The sequence below is a fragment of the Myodes glareolus genome, chromosome 6, assembly GCF_982192425.1.
Source record: "Myodes glareolus chromosome 6, mMyoGla1.1, whole genome shotgun sequence".
Classification (NCBI taxonomy): domain Eukaryota; kingdom Metazoa; phylum Chordata; class Mammalia; order Rodentia; family Cricetidae; genus Myodes; species Myodes glareolus.
This window is the reverse complement of record NC_142031.1, coordinates 116,744,939-116,768,092: the sequence shown is the minus strand read 5'-3', so window position 1 is coordinate 116,768,092 and position 23,154 is coordinate 116,744,939. Positions and strand designations below refer to the sequence as shown.

The following is a 23,154-nucleotide window of genomic DNA, read 5'->3' as shown; positions in this document are numbered from 1 at the left end:
AGGTTGGCCTCAAACTCAGCAATCTGCCTGCCTCTGCCACCTGAAAGCTGGTAATTAAAGGTATCTACTTTTATAGAATGAAACGGATGGAACCTGGATGGTATGACTGTCAACAGAAAACATAAGTACTACTCAATAACCAGAAAATCATATGATTATTTTTAAGGCTTATTTAAATTCATTTATTATACGATTGCCTGCATGTAGTATTTGCACTGCATGTAGTCTGGTGCCCATAGATCAGAAGAGAGTATAGGATCCCCTGGAATTATAGGTGATTGTAGGTAGCCTGATTTAGAAGCTGGGAACAAATACAGATTCCTCTGCAGGAGCAGTAAGAGTTCTTAACTGCTGAGTCATTTCTCCAGCCCACACCACTAGAATGTTGAGAACAATTTAGTTTCCTTTTAAAAATATATGATGCAAATTGTAAGGTCTTCTCTAATAAAATCAAAACATAAAACTCTGTATCAAAGTACATCTCAACATTCAAATAAATATATACTAATCACAATTGTATTAAAATAATAAATAACTGATACAACACCAGCTGTAGTGGCTCATGTCTATTACCCCAGCACTCAGGAGGCTGAGGAAGGAGGACTGGCATGAGTTACAGAACAGCCTACACTACAATATGATCCTTGTCTCAAAAACTAAACCAAACAAATCGGCAATTTCTTCATATGACAGCAAAAGGTCTTAAAGTCACAAAACCCACTAACTCCTAAAGGCAAACATTTCAAGGTAAGAGTACAAATGCAGGGGCTGGAGATATGGCTCAGCTGTTAAAAACACTGGCTTGTTCTTCCAGAGGATTCAGTCTCTATTCCCAGCACCCACATGGTGGCTCACAAGCATTGGTACTTCCATTTGCAGAGGATCTGATGCCCTCTTCTAACTTCAGAGAGCAGACAAGTAGTAAAAAGACATGCATTCAGGCAAAACACTACAGGAAAAAAAAATTAATTAGACAAAAATATTTTTTTTAAAAAAAAAAGGCAGCCTATGCAGCAAAACAGAGCATACCATAGGCTTCAAGCTTCTGGCCAAACTCCAAAGATACATTTTAGGCCAACTTCATTCAAAAGATCAAATCATAGTTCATGATATCAAAGAAGAGAATTGGCAAATGCATCTCACTTATAAAATAATTTAAAACTATACTTTTAGCCACAAACTATGTGAGAAAACAAGTGTCAAACCTATGGCCTTTTTCATATGTTTTGCAATCATATTTATAACCCAAAAAGATGTGTGTATTTTTCTCATGGTTCTTCCTAAAACTGGAAATTTTTCTGAGTATTTCCAAGTACCTTTCCAGAATGGCATCAATAAAAACTGTATGAAAGGAAAATAAAGAGAGCAACATCAAGCTGCAGTCACCTGCATGAAGTGAGAGACCACTATACTCCATGCAGACAAAGCACTGAGCCTTCACAAACTGCTCTAACATAAGTAACTTTAAGCCACTGACCTATTAATGGGAACAATCTATATGGTTTCCATAACAGAATACACCAATATCTCACTCAGAATGTAATGTATGTTAGAAGTCCAATACCACATTATTCAATTACTCATTATAGCTATAAAGTTTATAAACACGTCCACCAATTCACTTAAATATGACCCAGTTTTCATGAGTTAATATTGAGCACCTGAAATTTTCTTCATCCTCATTATCACTCTGTAGAAGATCATCGTTCAGCTCTTCATCTGACAAATCCGACTGATTCTAATTAAAACAAGAAATCTAATTAATGTGTATCACTTTCATAAAAAGACCTGTTACCAAGCACAAACTTACCATGAGAGGGTTGTTTCTAACCTCTTGCTGCTTGACCTCTTGACATCCAGAAGGTTTGTACTGTCTGGCATTGCCATAGAGAATCCAAAGAGCCCATATACAGACTACTGGCTAATCCCTGAGCAATTTTTAAATGTCACAGGCAAATAAGTATCAATTAGTAAGTATAATGGTCAAATTCATTCTAATTCTGACAGAAAAGAAAAAGATTAAGTAATACATACCTAGAAGGGTATCTGCTAGACAATTTCCCCACCAAAATACCCAGAACAATGGCCGTGAAATGACTAACAATGACAGAAACAAAATTCTGAAGTTTTCAAATAATGCAAGAGATACAATTCCTATACAAGCTGCTTTTAAGGACTGGAAATTAAACCAATTAGAAAAATATCTTTGGCTTTCCTATATAGATGACATGAAAAAACAAGTAACAGCTCAGCTCCTTCAATGTTGTCATCCACCTAATTAATATGCAAAGACAGTAGAGTGATTTGTTAGAGTTCTAAATTCCAGTCTGGGTTAAATATGTCTCATTATAGACTGGGGAGTGGGTCAACTTTCCTCCTCTACTAAAAGCATTCCTAAGTCTAAATGGGGCATACCCTTCCAAAGGGTAGTCAAGTAATCTCTCTTTCTCTCTCTCTCTCTCTCTCTTTCTCTCTCTCTCTCTCTCTCTCTGTCAAGACAGAAGGAGAAGAAACTGACTTGATTTTCTGTTCCTTAACTAAACAATCAGTCTGACATCTGCATATTGCAAAATAAGTTAAACTTGACTGTGTATTTTTTATTATAGTACTTTTGATAGCCAAAAATAACTCTAAGAAAATTTATTAGCTCAAAAGGCCTCATCTACTTCTGAAGTCAAATAAACTACCCAAAGCCATGGTTCCAACACAGCAGGATGGAACTGTATGAGAAAATACAGTAACTCACAGATCCCAAAGAAATTTGCTGTTTTTTAGTGATAAAATCAGCCATCCAAAAGGGCCAGTTATGAGAGTGAAGCAGATACTACACAGTAGTCATGCCTGCTATGGACAAACCTAAGTTTACTCTCCAACTCAGCAAATAAAACCTTAGGAAATGCTTAAAAATTAGTAAATTCAGTGAACTTCAAGGAAGGCTGCTTCAGTATGTGTGAAACATTTGTATGTTTGCCTGTGTGTATGCTGTATGTTGAAACTGCAGGAGTCTTTTCTGGGTATATGTGAGTGTATGTGCATGTGTGCATGCATGTATGTGTGTGTGTATATATACATACGCACACGTGCAAAGGAACACATGTATTTAAACTTCAAGGGGGATTCTCTGTGTGTATGCACTTGTGTGTTTCAACTCTTAACTACCAGTTTCAAAATCATTCAAGTAGTAATTTATCAAACAAGCAAACAAACAGGTAAAAATGAAATGAAATAAAATATATGTTATGATAGGCCCCAGTAGTAGTTACATCTCAGTTCTGAGGATTGAGCTTTTCTGTCTCTACTGAGTAAGAGACACTGGAGGCAGTGAACAAACACCCACTTCCCTAGAAAAGCTTTAATTCTCAAAGGGAAACACTAAAGCAGCAAGTCAGAGATGGCTTTCAGCAAATCCCACTGAACTGGAGCAAACTGTTTTTCAGGCAAGCAGAAAGGCTGAGAAAATTCTGCTCAAACTGTCAAGAAGAAAACAAGACTTGCCGGTATAAAGGACAAAGAATGGCAGTGAGCACTTGTGAAATCCTTTGCCTCACCTTCCCAAGAAGATAGAAAAATGTTCCCTCCAAAACTCCCAAGAATGAGGACTTTCCACAGGGTATCAGGGGTTTAAAGATGGGGACAAAATGGTCCTCAATTATTCTCCAACATTGGCACTTATGACAGAGACTCCTTGGTGACCAAAATACCTATCTGGACATGGAGGTGACACCAGAGTAAAACAGAAGAAGGATTTACAAACTAACATCCTACCTCCACCTCAGTCATCCTATCCTCTTCCTCAGTTTGCAGTCTTGCCTTTTCAACACAATTAAAACCCAGCCCTAGACACTCTTCACTGTTACGAGGGCCTACATGTCACTACAAAGGCATACCTCGTTTCAGTGGAAAGCAGAGTGCAGACACCCAGTGTCGTTACAGACAAGAGCAATAAACTTGCTAAATAAATACCTTGAGAAAGGTCCAATCTTTACTAGAAATCAAATAATCATGAATTAAACAACAAGAATCATTAAGATCAGTCACATTGACAAAGAGTCTTTTAAAAAAGCAGTATCAGACCTGTGCCAAAGAAAGAAAGACACACTGTTATTAGGAACAAAAGCTGAACAAAAGCTAATCAAACATTTCCAGGAAGCAATTTGGCAATATAGAATCTTGAAATGCCAAACCCTGAGACCAGAACTACCCCAACAGACTGCCAAAGAAGATCCTTAAAGCACATTAAGATTTATACATTAAAACAGCATATCTGAAATATTCTTCAAATTAAGTCAGGAAGGAGTGAGCGAGTAACTTTGATGGCGCTGGGTAAAGCCCCACCAGAATCAACGATACCACTCTCTCTTCTTCCCTGAGTTTCCACTCAAGTTTAATGTGAGTACATAACCTGGAGCAGCCAGAGAAACCAGCAAAGAAAAAAGGATCAGATGAAGGGACAGTGCTAGAGAGGGGGACAGTAGACACAAGTATCATGAAGGGGAAAATGGGAATGGGGGCAACTGTATCTACAAAGGGAGAAAAAGAGGACAATACTGAAAAAGGAGGAAAGGAAGAAGAAAAAACCAGAGAGAAACACATTATTTTATGCTTACATAAAAGCACACATGTATTGCTGGGTGTGTTGGAAACAGACAGGCTCTTTGAGTTAGAAGTCAGCCTGGTCTACACAGTAAGTTCCACAACAGTCAGGACCTATATAGAGAGACTCTGTCTCAAAAAAAAAAAAAAAAAAAAAAAAAAAAAAAAACCAAAACCAAAAAACCATCCATATATAGCAAGTACACATATACATATATAAATAATTTGAATGAAATTACTCCACTAGGGATAATAATGCTCCTCCAAGAGCCATGATATCTAATATTGCCAGTTACAGGAAACCTGGGGATCCAAAGAGACTCCCCAAACAATATATGCTGCTGTTATCACCCTTGGTTGCCTCTCAAAACTTAATGGTAAGACCGCATTGCTGAAAACATCATATACTTCCAAGAGAAAACTTGAAGGAATCAAGCTAGGACTGACCTTGGAAGCCCCCTCCCTGAGGAATAGTTCTTCCAGTATCTACAGGTGCTATATAAACTGCCTATGGAGAAAAGTAATTAAAAATTCTACCCAGTTAGCCTACAAATTACAATAATGACCAGCACAGCAAGACAAACCCAAAGGCACAAAAATGGCACTTATGCCTCAAAAGTAACCAACAACCACTTAATTAGACTTAAGGCATACTCAACAAGAGGAAACACAGGTGAAACTGTGCACTTAAACAACTAATCTGCAGCTGGTGAGGTCATGGACCTAGAGAAGGACCTACTACTGCCACTTCCCTAAACCAGTGTGTCTTAGCTAGGGTTACTATTGCTGTGATGAAACACCACAGCCAAAAAGCAAGTTGGGGAAGAAAGGGTTTATTTGGTTTTACACTTTCACATCATAGTTCATCATTAAATATAATCAAGGGCTATGGAGGAGAGCTGCTTACTGGTTTGCTCCCCATGACTTGCTCAGCCTCCTTTCTTATAGAGCCCAGGACCACTATCCCAGGGATGGCACCATCCACCATGGGCTGGGCACTCTCCCATCAATCACTAAGAAAATAAAATGTCTTATAACTGGATCTTATGGACGTATTGGAGGTTTCATTTTTTCTGATAACTCTAGTTTGTATTAAGTTGACACAAGACCAGACACACACAGTATAATTCCCAACTTCCTTCCAAAAACCTATTCTTATATTCACAAGTAAATGCAACTCTCACCTCAGAAAGAATGATTCTTTTAGCAGCTTAGAAAGACCATTACAGAAACCTACAGCTGGTCACAACTGGAGCTGTTGTGTTCTGAAAGACTGTGGAATGCCCTTCTCCAATTGATACATCTAGAACACAACGACTAGACTGAAGGCTCAAGGAACAACTGGGAAGAGAAGGGTAAAAAGACTGTAAGAGCCAGAGGACCAGGAAATTAGCAATCAGACAGCACCTTCCTTCCATGTCAGGAAGCTGCACCTATAAATCCTTAACAATATGGTCATCTAAATAAGACCTGCACAATGATAATCAGCTGGCATCCCAACGTGGATGAGGGATATCTCACAAGGCCCCATCCTAGAAAAACAAATAAGGGCAATGGCTGCTGAAGAGAGAGAATCACAGGACAAGCTCTCCTGATAGGTTATTTAATCCCAAGTGGTCAGCCTTAAACACATATATACATATAAGCTATATAAACTCAGCAGGTCATATATATGTTTGTTTGTACTTATCAATAATACTTAAAGAAAGGATCTCATTAAGGGAAATACCAGAAAAGCTGGAAAGGGTGGAGTGGAAATACTGTATATATAGTACTCATATATAAAAAAAAAAAATAAAAGAACATTTGTTGGTGTTTCTAAAGCTGCTATGATTTAGAAACAGCTTAACTATTTCCCAGGATTCATGTGTTAAATGGAAAAGACTGCTATCAAAACCAGTATCAATTACAAGAGAAACTGCTGATGAGGCCTAAGAGTTAACAGTCAGAGAGACAGCAGTTCAAGTCTACTATACTGTCTGAAAGAATCTTAACTGCAAGTGTAGTAAGCTTCAGCATAGTTCTTGAGAATGTGAGTCCTAACAATTTTAAGACTTGAAAATGAAGTATAAAGAATTATGTTAAGGACCTGGGGAGAAGGCTCAAAGTGCTCTCCACACAAGCATAAAGACCCAAGTGTAGTTCCCAGCACTACATGAAAGTCAGGTGTAGAAGCAGCATAAACCTATAATTCCACCTCTAGAGAGGTCAAGACAGATGATCCCTTGGGCTCCCTAACTAGCCAGCCAGTCTAGCTAAAATGGTAATCTCCAGGTTCAGTGAGAAAACCTGCCTCAAAAAATAAGGTGACAAGCTACTGAACAAGATATGCAGCAGCAACCTTTGGCCTCCACATGCATACATGTACATAAGTACATACAAGTATATGTATAACCTCTTTCTCACACATAAACATTGTACACATTCAGAAATACCATTTTCAAATAATTATGTTCATATTAAGTGAAAACAGAAAATGTTCTGAAACTATCTAGTGAACCAAAAACTGTTAATTCACTTTAGGGGATCTTCGGAGGCTCTTCAGCAATTGCCAGTCAAGTGCAAGGGTTGTACTTCGGAAGCCCAGAACACAAGCAAAAACTGGGTGTGCACAATGGTTCACCTATAACCCAACAGCTTGGCAGATGGGGAAAGCTGACTAGTTAGACTAGCTGAATCAGCTAGTTTAAGACTCAGCAAGAGACCTAGCTTCATTAAAAAGAAGAGTAACTAAGAGATGAAGAGTGTCAACCTCTGACCCCCAAAGATACACGTACATACAGGTATTCCCAACCATGTAAGCCCCACACACAAAAAAAAGAAAACAAATCTCTCACTTTCAGCCCTTGCTTCCCATTTCTACTTTCCACATGATATAAGAAACAGATTAGAAGTATATGTTAGGCAGATACACACAAATTAAAGATAATGCTTCAAAGTATTTAGTCAAAAAGGTCTAAAAAAGTTTCCTGAGAACTTCTAGCTGTATTTATATGCATGTGTTATATAGTTTGACAAATTTACCTTTAAGCTATTAGTGCATACTCCCAAGAAGTGCAGTCTAGAACCACAGTCACACCTATAACTGTTACATTCCTTTAGGCACATCTTTTATGCTACTGTTATCCCAATTCTGATACCTGCTAGACTGCACTGGACACAGTAGAAACTAAAATGCTTGCTCCCCATGGTAATATCCACAGCATCTACTAATAAGCAGCCATTCTGTTGAGCTGGAGGAGTAACTCCAGGACAGAATGCATGCTGAGCATCTGTGAGGCGCTAAGGCAATTTTTATAGAGCAACAAAACAATCACTCCATTTACAAACTTCTGGTCCATGCTCAGGTTTCTAAAAATTCATCCCATGTACAAGTGATGGTGTTTACAATAAATAATTCTTTTAAGTGATCTTAATTCTTACCTTTTTGCCAGAGAGTAAGTCTTCTCCAAGCAAGTCATCTTCTAGTTCACTGGGGAAAGAGAAATGCAAAGTGTCACCCCTAATAACCTAGAAAAGGAGAAGCCACTCAGAAGTCGAGTAACTGTTCCAGGGTGTGGAAACTTCCCAGGTCACTACACTACACTTTCTTTTCTCTACAGAATGAATAAAGATATTCTTCAAGGACACAGGGACAAGTCTTTGTCACCTAAGGCCAGGTTCAACATAGAAGGTGGCTTACCTAGACTTTGGCTGAAGCTCAGCAGCATAGTAGAGTACTTTAATCCCTCTGTACCTACTTAATAATCAGCAAAATATGAAATATATATAAAGGAACACCTAATCTTTCTCCTAATCTTTAAAAACTTATGATGTAAAGAAAAAGGTGCTCCATATCTTTAATCAGAAAAAAAAAACAAGAAATCATCCGATACTCATCAAACTAGCAGAAACCAAAAGCAATTTAAAACAATTGAGTTAAAGCAGTAGCTCAGCAGTTCATAGCACTTCCTACTTTTGCAGAGTTATGCCAGGCAAATCACAATCACTTTCAATTCCAGCTCTAGGAGATCAAACACTCCCTTTTGGCCTCCAATGGCACTACACTCACATGGCACACACACAAAATTTTTACAAGTCTTTTAAAAAAATAAATTTTAAATTATGTTATAAAATTATATGCAGTATCTAAGGAGTATAATATGGAAATCACAGTGGTCACCTGCCAGGTTTCCCAGCATGCTCTTGTGCTGAAGTGACTAGACGCAGGTTTTCCTCAGGCTTTAGAGGGAGCCTTTACCATACAGATGCTTGAAATACCTTCTATTTCATTTTTAAAACGTTTTTTATTATTCAGGGTTTATATAGGGCCATTTTCATTCAGGTATATACTGTATTCCCTCTTCTCCCCATTCCCATTTGTACTCTTTGTTCCCAAAGCAGTTGTTTCTACATTCTAAGCACCAGTACATAATGTGATAGTATGTATATATAACATCTAGCCCCCCAAAGCAGAAAAAACATGTCAAAACATTATTTTTGAGATTAACACCAGCACTAATTTACTATTTTAGCATATTGAACACAACACTGGGAGCTCTAAGGATTCAGAGATGGAGTTGTAAGAGAAAGAACTAGAAACACCCTGGCAAAACATTCAGTTCACATGCTAGGTTCTGAGTTACTGTAAGTTAGTCTCATACCCTCACTTCACAAAGAGAAATATGGGCAAGACCATAAATAACTTGCCAAAGGTCACACAAAAGAGAGAGATGCAAGACAAGAAGTTAAAAATCCACCTTTCTGGCTGGATGGAGTGGCACACACCTTTAATCCCAGCACTGGGGAAGCAGAGGCAGGTGGAGCTCTAAACTCAAGGCCAGCCTGGTCTACAGAAAGTTCCAGGACAGCCAGGACTACATAGAGAAACACTGTCTTGAAAATAAACTAACAAACAAACAAACAAAATCCACCTTTCTGACTTTTTCACAGCTCCTTCTAACATTTTAAAGCCAGTAACATCTAGGATTTGATTATTTTCTGTGTTACATTCCTCCTATGAAGGCAGGAAAAAAGGCTGCCAGCCAATGCCCTATTTGAGAACCTGATTGTACATGGCCAAAACATGCAAGTACCTCTTTGATAATGAATATTCCTCCATGCCATAGCTTGTAATGGAAAACGGAAGGTGATACCATGTTCCCAGGTCACACTAATTTGGATGGTAATAAGAGGTGTTCAAAATTACATTAAAAAAAACTACAAAGAATATGCAATTTTTGCTAACATGTAAAAGAATTTGAAAATAAGAAACCAATTCTTTTTTATTGTTTTTATTGAGATACATATTTTTCTCCACTCACCTCCTGCCCTCTCCCCTCCTCTTCTACCCTCTCCCAATTTACACAGGAGATCTTGTCTTTAACATACCATGTACATTAGATCCATGTATGTCTCTCTTCTGGTCCTCTGGGACTGTAAATTGTAGGCTGGTTTTTCTTTATGTCTAAAATCCACTTATGAGTGAGTACATATGATAACTGTCTTTCTGGGTCTGGGGTACCTCATTCAATATGATGTTTTCTAGACCCATCTACTTGCCTGCAAATTTCAAGGGTCATTTTTTTCTGCTGTATAGTACTCCACTGTATAAATGTATCACATTTTCCTTATCCATTCTTCAGTCGAGGGGCATTTAGGTTGTTTCCATGACAAACAAAGCTGCTATGAACATAGTTGAGCATATGTTCTTGTGGTACAATTGAGCATCCTTTGGGTATATACTCAAAAGTGGTATTGCTGGTCTTGAGGAAGTTTATTTCCTAATTTTCTGAGAAACCACCATACTGATATCCAAAGGAATATCATTTCATTCCCACCAGCAATAGGAGTGTTCCCTTTACCCCACATCCTCTCCAGCCTAAGTGTTTTTGATCTTGGCCATTCTTAGAGGTGTAAGATGGAATCTCAGCATTGAAGAAACCAAATCTTAATGACTGTATATTTATTTAGTTGTCAGTCACCTGGCTACGTATGATAGTATGGCCATTGCTTGAAAGCCCAGTCTCCTTCCCTCCTGGCTCCTGCCCACATTCTGGACTTAGACTATATTCTCCAGGAATGGTTCACAAAAGCTGTCCCCACCTCTGGCTTCTAAATTCATTCAAACTAATGGAAAGGACCTAGGGAAATGTGATCAATCAGCAAGATAGAAATCAGCTTTCTTCCAACACCACCAATCCAAGGGAGTTTCAGGAAAGTTTCCCCAACACCAGTACAGCTTTCCTGGGGCCTGGGTAGGAGCTACTTATGTTCTTGTTGTCCTCCTCATTCTCTAAGTCTGTTCCCCAAATAAACAAACATTCATTAAATGTTCAGTTAAGACATTCTCAGTGTGCTCCTGTCTTGCTTGAACTTAAATGCTGAGTCAGCATCACAGTGTCCTCTTGCACATCTCCACTGATACATGAGAGCAGGTTTTCATAATAATCACTCTTCCAAACTTCTTCTGCATCATGCAAGCAAGCAGAGGGTGCTTTATGCTTAAACAGTATCAAAAACATGTATAACACTGAATCTTGAATATTCAAAATCTTACTGCAGACCATGTGGAAACAGAAGCTGGCTCACCAACAGAGACAACTGCTACCCATACTGACGAGAGTAATAAAACCAGGCTAACTCACACCATGACCAAAAACCAGCACAATAGGAAGGAAGGAAGTTGCCAAAAACTACAAATCCTAACATGAGACAAACTCAGGAGCCAACCAGGATAAATTCTGACTGAGGGAATATTAGGACAATGTAACCACCACTAAGAGAATAACTACGGCAGATAAAACACAACTGACATAAGAATCTTTGACTTAAAAGTATTGTAAAACAATGCTCAGAGGTGGAAGATGTTACAGGTAATTACTTTGGAAATGGGTAAATGAAAATCTCCTGTCTAATCTGTGCCTTAGAAGAACTTCCCAATTAATAGACACATTACAGGAAACAAACCACTATGACTACTTTAAATTCTCCAGAAGTGGGGGTACATGACAGACACAAGAGACATCCACACACCTTTACTCTTTATACTATGACTTCAATGTAAACAAATATGTATTTACATAAAACACAAGGGGTTAGGCTATCTAAACATAAGCCATCAAGCAGAAATCCTAGAAAATATATCATTTTGTCTCTCACAAAGAACTAAAGGCTTCAGTTTTGATAAATGGTCTCCAAAGGCCATGACTCAGTTAAAGACATGGTCTCCAGGGTGGTGCTGGTGAGACTCAGAGGAGACAGTGCCTAGTGTGAAGTCCCAGGAAGGTTCACAGGGGATGGTGGGATATGGGTATGATCCTGGCTCATAATATGAATGGATTTTCTTGGCATGTGCCACTTCCTTATCAGAGGCCCAAAGCTAATGGGCCTGAACTGGAGCCTCCAAAACGATGAGCCAAAACACAAAACTTTCTATGTTAACTGTCCAAGCACTTCACTGTAGTAACAGAAAACACAAACGGGAAGAACCTACACTTTAAAATATAGACCTTTATCTGGATATAAATTCAAACCATAGAAAAGTAGTCATGTACCTGTACTGTATTAAAATACACTGACACAGGCACAAATGCAAACATAAAAGGTAATGGGAAATATGAACATTAGCTAGGCATGTATAGTCAGGGATTTCTCTTGGACTCAATATGTCTGTATGTGTAAACACTATGTATTTTAAGAAATAATTTCAAGTGCTTCCAGGTGAAACTACTGATTTGATGGGTTAGCAGACTATACAGATTAATACAGTCTGTATTAATGTACTGATAATCTCTCAAATTGGGTGACAGTACACTGGGTTCAATGTACTATATATTATATTTTCACGTGTGCCTGAAAGTCTGAATAAGTTATTTCAGGCAACTGTACTGTTAAAAACTTAACTTTGTAAGAACAGTACAATACATACACACCCAACCCCATCTACCTCATATATAAGATACATCTCTTTCACACCCTAATAGTCCTTTCTCTAGAATCCAGACTGATGCACTGAATGAGTCAGGAAAGGCTAGCCAACCTTATGTTGATCATGAAAGACTCCACTGAAAACCATTCTGTAAACTTCTATAGGTACATGCTCTTAAACAAAATTAGTACATAACCCTAGTACATTTTTTGTTCATTGGCCTCAGGACCTAACACAGCCAGCCTGTGCACCTCCTGCACTCCTCCTCTAAAAGTAGAGATTCCCCCACAGAGGGAGTCGCCACACTGAGCTGACATCAGCCATCACCAACTGTTTGCAAATGTGTGTGCAAGAGTGGACTACTAAGCAGGTACGTTCACCTACACTATTAGTAGAAAAACAAAATTAAAAATCAATACATATTAAAATGGCAAAAAATTTAAAGTCTCACTAACTACTGGATAGAATATACAGCAAAAGGTACTAAGACATCCAAATGGTTTTGGTGTTGTTCTATAAACAGAGAGGAAAGCAAGTTCATGCTCCTCACAGTTACCTACAACACAAGGCACTTGTGAGGCCTGAAGAGAACTCCCATCAGCCCAGTAGGGAGAGTGACATAGGACAAGGCATGAAAGGGCCAGCACACTATCATTAGTAAAGATCTCTGTATCCATCATACGCTCACAGACATCACAATGACACCCTAGGGCAGCCCAAGTGTGCACACACCTGTCCCAGTCCTCATCTGCAGCTCTTCTTCTCCAGGACCGTTCTGCACCAGGTTTGTCAAACTGGTCAAAGTCATCATCTGTGAAAAAGAGTCCACTCAAGTCAGTTTTGTTAAATCACGACAATCAATTAAGATACTAGCTTCCTTAGAAATCCAGCTTAACTCTCCAGATATGAAATTCTACATATAGCAATTATTAAGTCTCAGTCATGCTGAAGCATTCGTTTTTTTGAAATAAAATAAAAGCAATCCAAAAACTGTTTGAATACTAGGCATGAAAATTTGGTGAAAACAGCAATTTTTAAATTATAACTTTTACTGCACAAAATAAATGATTTGTTAAAAAAATTAAATTCCTATAATAATTTCTCAGCCATCACATTTTTCTAAATAACAGAAGAATACAAACTATGTAAAAAGTTTTCTATTTATTAGCCACATTTTATAAAAAGTAAAAACTGTCAAACCATAAGGTGCAAAATTTTAACTGTACTGTTTTTAACTGGTATATCTAAAGTATGACCACTAAGGCACGGACTCAGAACAGAAGACAGCAGTGGGTGTTTTGCTTCATATGAAGTCCTAAGTGTATATTTTACACACAGAGCACAGCTCACATCTCAACATGGCAAGAGGCCACCGAGATAGCTCAGAAGAACAACAGAAATAAAGTCCTTTTTTCTTTTCTTGTAAAAAACAAAAACAACAACAACAACCTATTCTTTACCTCACAAATTTACTGGAAGTTTAAATTTGACAATATATTTTTATAATAGGAGAGGCACCTGGTAGTTATTTTTATTGGCGGGAAACACTTAGAACTGAAATTTAAGTTGTGGACAGGGTGCAAAGAAAGAGGCAGCAGTTGGTTTGTTCGCAGTCTATCCAAGTCCAAACACTTGGGTAGGTGACACAAATTCCTATTGCCTAGAGCATTTCTCTGGTTCAGACTTGAAAATTAACCACTAAGTTTCTAACAAAACCAGCAATCATATCAACCATTAACCAGACAAGAGTCCTGAGAGAACCTGATTAAAAACTGTTTTTAGGGCTGGAGAGGTGGCTCAGCGGTTAAGAGCATTACCAATTCTTCCAAAGATCCTGAGTTCAATTCCCAGCAACCACATGGTGGCTCACAACCATCTGTAATGAGGTCTGGTGCCTGAAGGCATACATACAGGCAGAACATTGTATACATAATAAATAAATAATAAATAAATATTTTTTAAAAATAAAAAATAAATAAATAAAAACTGTTTTTAGCTGGTGTAGTGGTGTACACTTTTAATCCCAGTATTTGGGAGGCAAAAGGAGGTGGATCTTTGTGAGGTCAGTCTGGTCTACACAGTGTGAATTCCACAATAGGTAAGAATAGGCAAGGCTACATAGTGAGACCGTGTCTCAAAAGAAAAAAAAACTCATAAACAATTAACAAAACAAACAAACAAAACCTATGTTACAAATATGACTATGTGCCAGGTGGTGGGGGCGCACGCCTTTAAACCCAGCACTCAAGAGGCAGAGACAGGTGGATCTTTGTGAGTTTGAGGGCAGCCTGGTCTACAGAGCAAGTTCCAGGACAGAGTCCAAAGACAAACCTTGTCTCTGGGGGGAAAAAAAAAAGACTGTGTAAAATCTCTGAGATGATTCTAAGAACAAGTACCTATGAAAGACATATTACAGAAATTCACTACATATTTGTTCATAGTTATGGCAACAAGAGACTCACTGTTCCTCCAAAATCAGAGCTTCTTGCTCCTGGTTCTCTCACTGGGGGCTAGAACTTCTGGTATCTTTCATCCCACCCCAACCTACCTGCTGTTGAGGGGGATACCAGTGAGGAAGGAACCTTTCTCCCACACCAAGCCCCACCTGTGGGACACTCAACCCAAATATCCCTGCTGAAGAGGGAAACAAAAGCTTTCAACAACTGGTAGGTGACAGGCAGTCAGCGAAGGAATCAACAAGCAAAGAACAGTAAGAAACCCAGAGAGACGGAGTAGGGAAACCAGCATCCACAGCCACTCCAAGGTATTATCTCAAATGTCTATAATCAGCAGGGGGGGAGGGGGATAAGACATTGTTGCATAGCAGTTTTCTCAAGATTAAAATGAAATAGTCCATCCTGCAGGAAAATCCTTAGGCCAAAGGTAAGTAATTCAAAATAGCTTCAAAAAGTCCCTAAAACTGACCAGATTCACTAGGCCCTCCTAAGAAACCTCTCACCCACATTCCTTTAAGTAACCCCTATAAAACTCAATGGTTCACTAAGCTAGACTTCGGTGGTGGTATCTGTACTTTGGTCTGTTATGAGTTTCTTATCTGGGGTGAGTAGGCAAGTGGGTTTTGTTGTTTGGTGTGTGTATGTGTGTGGTGTGTGTGTGTGTGTGTGTGTGTATCTTCCCTCTCCCCAGGAAAAGTCTTATAGCATAGCAGACATCAAAAAAACAAAAAGGTTTAACCCTTCATATATGGGATGGGAGGAAGTAGGCAGCAGAAACTACTTGTGAGAGGTTCACAAAAAACATTTAAGTAGCCATCATATATATTTCTTCATTGAACTAAATGAAACCAGAAGAATAAAAAAGTAAGGTAGCAATGGCATAGCAAAGGACAAATAAAGAAGCAAACCACACGAGACCAAATAAATCTTGAAATTAAAAATAATATGAGGGCTGGCAAGGTGGCTCAGCAGGGGTAAAGGTGCTTGTCACTGGACCCCAAAAGAAGACACATAAAGGTGAAGGTAAAGAACCAACTCTTGCAAATTGTTCTCTGGCCTGCGGGTACATGTGCAAGCGCGTGTGCATGTGTGTGTGTGCGTATGTGAGCGCGTAACCAATAACCAGGCATGGTAGCACATATGTAATACTACTACTGACTTGAGAAATTGAGGCAGGTAAATTGCCATAAATTTGAGGCTACCCAAAAATATGAAGCTCTAGGACAGCCAGGATTATACTGTAAGACTCTGCCTCAAAAAAAAAAAAAATTATTTACAGGGATCATAAAAAGATTCAAGCTGGCAAAATAGAAAATAACATCAAATAACCACTACTGAAGAAAATTTGGACCATCACTATCCAATGAATAGACACATAAAAGAAATACCAGAAAGAGGGTACAAAGGAGCAGGAAAAAAATCTGAATATATAAATTTAAATTTACCAAATTTAATTTTTTTAAAAAATACCAGTTTTCATATCTAGAAAAGCACAACAATTTAATTTACCACACAATCAAAAGAGATACACATACCAGTTAAAATGTCCCAAAGCCAAAGGCAATGAGAAAATCTGGAAAGCAGGAGAAGAGGCCTCATCACTATAAGGTAACCACAGAAAATGAGGCTCATCATCAGAACTAGGAGCTGGGGTTGCAGTGGGGTAACAGAACTGGGAATGCCTATGTTCTGGAAAGCTATCCTCCACAGAGATGACAATAACATGCACAGAAAACCACAAGCAAGATTTCTATAGCTAGCAGATCCACAGTAATTGAATTATGTGCTATAGAAAGGTGTGTGAAAATGACTCCCTGTCACTGTTTTTTGAAACAAGATGGAAATGATTTCAAGTGGAGATAATATTGGACATTAAGAGGATGCTAAATCGATGGCTGGTGTCCTTGTTAGGAGATTTGGAGATAAGACACACACAGGCACAAAAGGACATACATGTAAGGCCAAATAAGGCTTCTAAACAAGTACCATGGAAAACTGTAAGGGTGTGGTATCCAGATTCCCTAGGGACTGTCTAGTCTCCTGACTGTAAATCAGTTCCCAACAAGCTACCCAACTTTGTGCTATTTAGATATGCAGATTTATATCTTCCACTTGAACCTGGGAGATACTTAGCCTTTGACTGCCATTCCCTGAGCTCTCCTAGCACAGGTGTTAGGGCACATACACTTCATGGTATCCCACAGATCCTACAGGCTTTTCCCCGTCTCCATTAACTAGATACTCTCACAGACTTCCACATTTGCTTATTCTCCTATTGAACTACCTAGAAAATATTTCAGAGATTACACTTTTTAGCTCTATAATTGTCCCTTGCTTCCTTTTTGTAATTTATTGCTCTGTCCCATTTCTGAGCACACTGTTCTTCAGAATTCTTTTAGTGCATACTTGTTCATTTGTTGGTTTCTGCTTTTGTGGCCTAGGGTTTCTTAAAGAGTTCTGAGTGTTTAAGACAGTTACTTCAAAGTGTTTCTGGGCCTTCTAGTGGGTGGTTCCTGTTTCCTTTCCTCCTGTGAGTACGTCATACTTTCCTGGGTTCTTTGTACAAACTGATCTTTTTTTCATTTAAAATTATGTATCTTAAATACTGCAGCAGAGTAACAATTCATCTCTCCCATGACCATGGTTGCTGCTACTACTCATGAAAGCTGTCATCCATTAAATGACTTCCAAACCATTTCTGCAAAGACTATTTATTCTATCCCTTCTTTAATGTGGGTACTGAAATCCCTACTCCCAGTGACCCAACAAAGTTATCTTTAAATACCTCAATACAAGGGAAGATTCACCAACAATGCATGGCCATGATAAAAATTAAATAAAGTGAATCTGAATAAATACTCTGCAAAAGCAGGAAAAGAAAATCTTTGTTCTTGTGCTAGACAAAGATTTGTTTATGTAACAGCAAAACCAAAACCAATGGAAGATCTGACAAACTGGACACCATCAGAACCTACAGCACCTACTCCTCTCCAAAGTCACAATCTGGCGAATGAAAAGAAGCCCGACAGAGCTCTTTCCCTGTGAACCATTCCACTAAACTGCAAACCTGAGTCTGCCTGAGCATCACAGTGGGTACCCTGGGCTCATTTACCATCTTCAGCAGGAGCAGTACTGTGTGTGGAATGGAGTCCTAATTTGGGTTGTAAAAATTAAAGGGAAGTTGTGATGTTACAGAGTGACTGTTTAAATCAGCACAATTTACAAGTCAAACTATCTTTTAATTTTACAAAGACAACTGAGTGAAGAGTTAGTGAAGAGCCAGAGTATGCCACCCTCCCAGTTCACCATAAGGCATGACTGGGATTACATTCCTGGGAGGTTAGGAGTTGAAACTGAAAGTCCTAACTCCTTAAACACACATGGTTAGTTTTGCAAACAATCAACTCCCATTCCCACAGCTATGAAACCCCTCTCCACTCACTTCATTAGCATGAAAGATAAAAAATTCCAAGAGTTTTAAGAATTTTATGAATAGGAACCAGAAACAGAGTCCAAGATTTCCTTTCATCATACAACAATTAGTGCCCATCAAAAAATCTTCATCACTAGGACCTCAGAATGTGTCCTTACTTAGAAATAGCAAAGAATTTGCAAATATAATTAGTCCAGATAAAGTCATTTTATTGGAATGGGCTCCAAAATCAGTAACTGATGTGACAACCCATTCTCATATACCTGAAAGAAATAATACAGGGCTTGAAGCTATTTGTGCATCAGTGCTCACAACAGTATCTTTGTGTAACAGTAACAAAAGCTGGAAACTCAAGAATGATCAGGAAAAATAACGTTTGCCTTTTTAATGTGTTTTATACACAATAGAGGATCACATAATTATTTAAAAGGAAGGAAATTCTGTAACTAGGGAGATGGCTCAGGGGATAAAGTACTTGCCATACAAGTATAAGGGCCTGATTTTTTGATCTCTCCAGCATCTGACATAAAAAGCTAGACCCAGCAACATCCATCCTGTTAGATCCCTAGAGCTGAGAGTCAGCCAATCTAGTCAATCAAAGAGCTCCAACTTCAGTGAGAGGCTCTGTCCAATAAAGGTGGAGAGTAACTAAGGCATTGACATTGACCTCTAGCCTCCACATACATGTATACATGCACACATGTGGGGGGGAGGGTCGACAATTCTGTCCTGTGCTATAACATGGACATCTTGAAGGTCTTGTATTAAGTACAATAAGTATAACTCAAAATCTTTAGAAGCAAACTAAATGCCCTAAAACCTGTTTCTGTTCTTATATTTTCTCCACTCATTTTCCATTTCTTCAGGTTACAGATAAAATTCTTTTTAAAGTTCCAGTTTGTATCAGCCATGCCAGCTTATACCAGTTATAAAGAACACAAATAAGAAAAGACAACTCGCCTTAGACCATGTTAAAAGAACAGGAAGTGTCCTGTAAAACAAAAGGGGACACTATCTTCTCTGCTTTGATGCTCTTGTCTAAATCCTGCACTAGCTATTCGTTCTAACAAGGGACCACCCTTCCTCCTCAGCAAACCTGAAGGCTCCTTGCTGGGAGGTTTCTAGCATATGATAAATGGCACCTACAATGAGCACACTTTTACTTACTCTTCTCATCAATTCCTCCTTGTTTTTTAGACCCTTGGGTTAGCTTGAGGCAGGGGGTCTAGTAATTGTCAATCTATAAATCAGCGAACTTTGGCCATGGGACAAGTAGCAGCTGATACGAGTTTATTTAAATTTAGTGACAGCCCATTTTGTAAGCAAATATTTACCGGAATGCAGCACTATTGTCCAGGACAGCAGTCCAGTTACAAGGCCAGAGCTCATCTGTAATCACACAACCGAGAAAGCGTCCTTTAAAGTAGCTTACATGTTCACAGGATTACCTTCTAAGGTGGTCCATATCTGAAAAACTATATTCAAGGACTGGGAAGATGTCTCAGATGATAAAGTCTGCCACACAAACATAAAGACTTTGTTCAGATCCCCGGCACCCACATAAAACTGGACCAGAAGTTTTTGAATCTGTAACCCCAATGCTAAGGGATTAGACAGGGCATAGACGAGGAATCCCTCGAGCTCTAGCTAGCTCAATCAAGTGGATGAGTTCCATGTTCAGTGAGATCCTGTCTCAAAAAAGGTGGCAAGTGATGCATGAAACACTGTCCTCCACACACTTGCACACAGGTATACAATCACATGAATACATATATAACACACATGGGGGAGTGACAAACACATCTTATACTTACTGTAAAATTCTTCTAACTTGCTAAAGACAGTGCTGAACCTATCTGGTCAATGAGGCAACATTAAACTGACAAAAACTACGAACTGCCAGAATCAACCTTCCTTGAACCTTGGAATCTTATTTAAAAAATATAAAAATAAATAAAAAACCCAGCTGCTAAGCTGCAGCACAGAGTGCTGTGAATTCTCTCACCAGAACAGCAAACCCATTCCCCAGTCCAGAAGCAACAGGGTACACAACGTCCCAAGGGCTTCCTAAGCCTAAGAGTGCCTGTTCACACCCTCAAAAGCATCTGACTATGCACTGAGACCTGCCCACTGGATCTGGGGTAAACAGAGAGGCTGCCTTTTGTTTTACTCTCTTGGAGTTCAGAGCTAAAGTAGCAATCTAGGCAGTAGTGGTCCAAAGCAACTGTGACCAACTGTAGACAAAGGAAACAGTGCACACACCAAAACACCTGGAAAAGAGGAGGCGGAGGGTAAGGAAAAGGTTTCGAAGAGCACCTCATGTGTGTCTGGGTCCAGATACACTCTCAGAAAACACCTGAGAACCCAGATTTACATCTCTTGCTGCTAACTGGGCTCTGGGTAAGCAGGAGGTGGAGTAAGGCAGAGTCCTAGATGGCCTAATGAGCACTGAATTATTTCAGCCAATTTAAAAAAACAGGGTGTGCTTTTTATTATTTTGAGTTTCCAGGAATGTAAGAAAATATGGTAGTTCGCTGGCTGAGCACTAAGATGACAGGTGGAGACTTAAGTAACTACACAGAGCAGTCTCTGTGAAATCAGTTTGGAAAAGTTATTTAAAAACCAGACAAATCACAAGTAATAAGAAGTCAGGGGAACAGACACATCCTAAAATTCCCCAAACTACTACATTATAACATTCAAAATGACCTGTTTTCAGTCCCAAAACTGAGTCATAAAAAAGTACTGAAATTATAGCCTAAAGGAAAAAATAATTATTTAAAAAAAACTGAAGAAAGACTAAGAGAAAAAGACTAAGACTAAGAAAGACTAAGAGTATCAGAACATGCACTGACATAGAATGACAGAGAAGACAAAGTAAGGATGATCTGAAGAAATAGCCCCAAATTTCCACACCCTAGGTATAACTTAAGAGATCCATACCAACAATCATATACATAAGACCAAACTTTCTCAAAACCAAAGCCAAAGAAGGATCTGAAATCCCCATGAAATGACTCCTCACATACAATGGATCCTTGATTATATTTGTCTATTTCTAATCATAAACCAAAGCCCAGAATGCAGTAAGATGAAATACTTAATGTGCAGAAAAAAAGAAGAAAGACTGTAAACCAGAAATTCTGCATCTGATAAACTATCCTTCAAAAGCTAATTAGGCTGGAGGGGTTGTAGAGATGGTTTAGCAATTAAGAATTCATTGCTCATGCAGAGGACTGGAATTTGATTCTCAGCACCCACACTGGGCAGCCTGAAACCACCTGTAATTTGTGCTCCAGGGGAGCCAAAATCTCTGGCCTTCACAGATACCTACAGTTCCATGCATACACACGCATACATACAAACAATATTAAAAAAACAATCTTAAAAATAACTGGGCATGATGACACACATGCCTTTAATGCCAGCACCTGCAAGGCAGAGGCAGGCAGACCTCTGAATTCAAGAGGTCATGCAGAGCTACATGATATACTGTCTCATAAATAAATAAAATTAAAAATTTCCAAAGTTTATATCAGAGAAACAAACCTGAAGATCCTTTTCCACTAGCAGGCCTACACAACAAGAACACTAGAGTCCTCTCCACTCCCCAATTTCTTTTTGATGAAACATTTTTAAAGGGAGCTAAAGAGATGACTCAGCAATTAAGGGCTGCTCTTCTAGAAAATCCAGGTTCAGTTCATTGCACTTATTTATGTGGCTCACATAAATCTGTCCATAACTTCAGTTCTAGGGAGTCTGATGCCCTAGGGCTTCAAGACTCCTCACTAATGCAGGCAAAACATCCATACACATAAAATAAAAATTAATCTTTAAAAAGGGGGTTTAAAATGCTGAAGATATCACACACCACCTAACAATCAGCACACAGAAATTAATGTATTCCACAGACTTCCTACCCAAAGGAAGCATGGTCAGAAACTATGAATTCTCAGCGTCTCTCAGGATAATAACATGCACTGTCAATACTGCTTTCTGAGCACATTTACAGTTAGGTAGGCTGTTTCAGAGGTTAGATGCTTAAATTCACTTTTTAAGTTTACTTCTTTATTGTAGGTGCATGACACCACACATATGAGGAGGTCACAGAACAACTTGGGAGTCAGTTCTCTCCTTCCACTAGGTGAGTTCCAGGAGTGGAACTCATATTGTTAGAGTTGGCACCAAGTGCCTTTGCCCAGTGAACCATCTTGATAACCCATTAAATTCAATTTTGAGCCATATTTGGTACTGGGACATATGTAAGTCATAAATTGGGCTGTGTGTCGTAGTATACCCCTTTAATCTGAGCACTTAAAGGCAGAGGCAGAGAGATCTCTGTCGAGTTCAAGGTGAGTATGCTCTATATAATGAGGACATATATAGAGGACAGCCAGGGCTAATAAAAAAAAGTAAGTTCTGTGAGTCAAAGAACATCAAAATGTTGATGCTGGGTTCATTATTCTACTGCTACTAGTTATGTCTGAAAATTCCTAATTCAATCTTTTTCTTCAGTAAGATTCACCCAAGAAACAAAATTGTACAAGCACATTTCATTTTCCTCACCTACAGAATTAGTATATTTAAGGTCCAAGAATACTGTTAAATTGTGAGACAAGATACTGATTCTAACATTCATGAACTGTTTTATGAACTGTTAGGTCTTAACATACAAATCACCTGGAAGGAATGTTGCTAAAATTTATGTTCCAACTTTTCATTATGATTTTGTATTTTATACTCAAAAGTAAGCACTAGATCTT

The 23,154-nt window shown here is 38.7% G+C and overlaps 1 protein-coding gene across 5 annotated transcripts in view; it reads right to left on the bottom strand.

Annotated features, from left to right (window-relative positions):
- Nucleotides 1-23,154, bottom strand: part of Rbm33 (RNA binding motif protein 33) — a 106,301-nt gene that overhangs the window by 80,356 nt on the left and 2,791 nt on the right. For 4 of the 5 annotated variants that reach the window (XM_048440186.3, XM_048440187.3, XM_048440188.3 and 1 more), the window contains exons 1-4: nucleotides 19,726-19,795; nucleotides 13,235-13,313; nucleotides 8,017-8,065; nucleotides 1,662-1,738 (exon numbers count right to left, since the gene is read on the bottom strand). In XM_048440186.3, the coding sequence (XP_048296143.3) occupies nucleotides 1,662-1,738; nucleotides 8,017-8,065; nucleotides 13,235-13,313; nucleotides 19,726-19,780 (260 nt within the window). In that variant the 5' untranslated portion in view covers nucleotides 19,781-19,795. Of the gene's footprint in view, nucleotides 1-1,661; nucleotides 1,739-8,016; nucleotides 8,066-13,234; nucleotides 13,314-19,725; nucleotides 19,796-23,154 lie in introns of those variants that run through there. The other variant, XM_085691101.2, reaches the window with a different exon arrangement.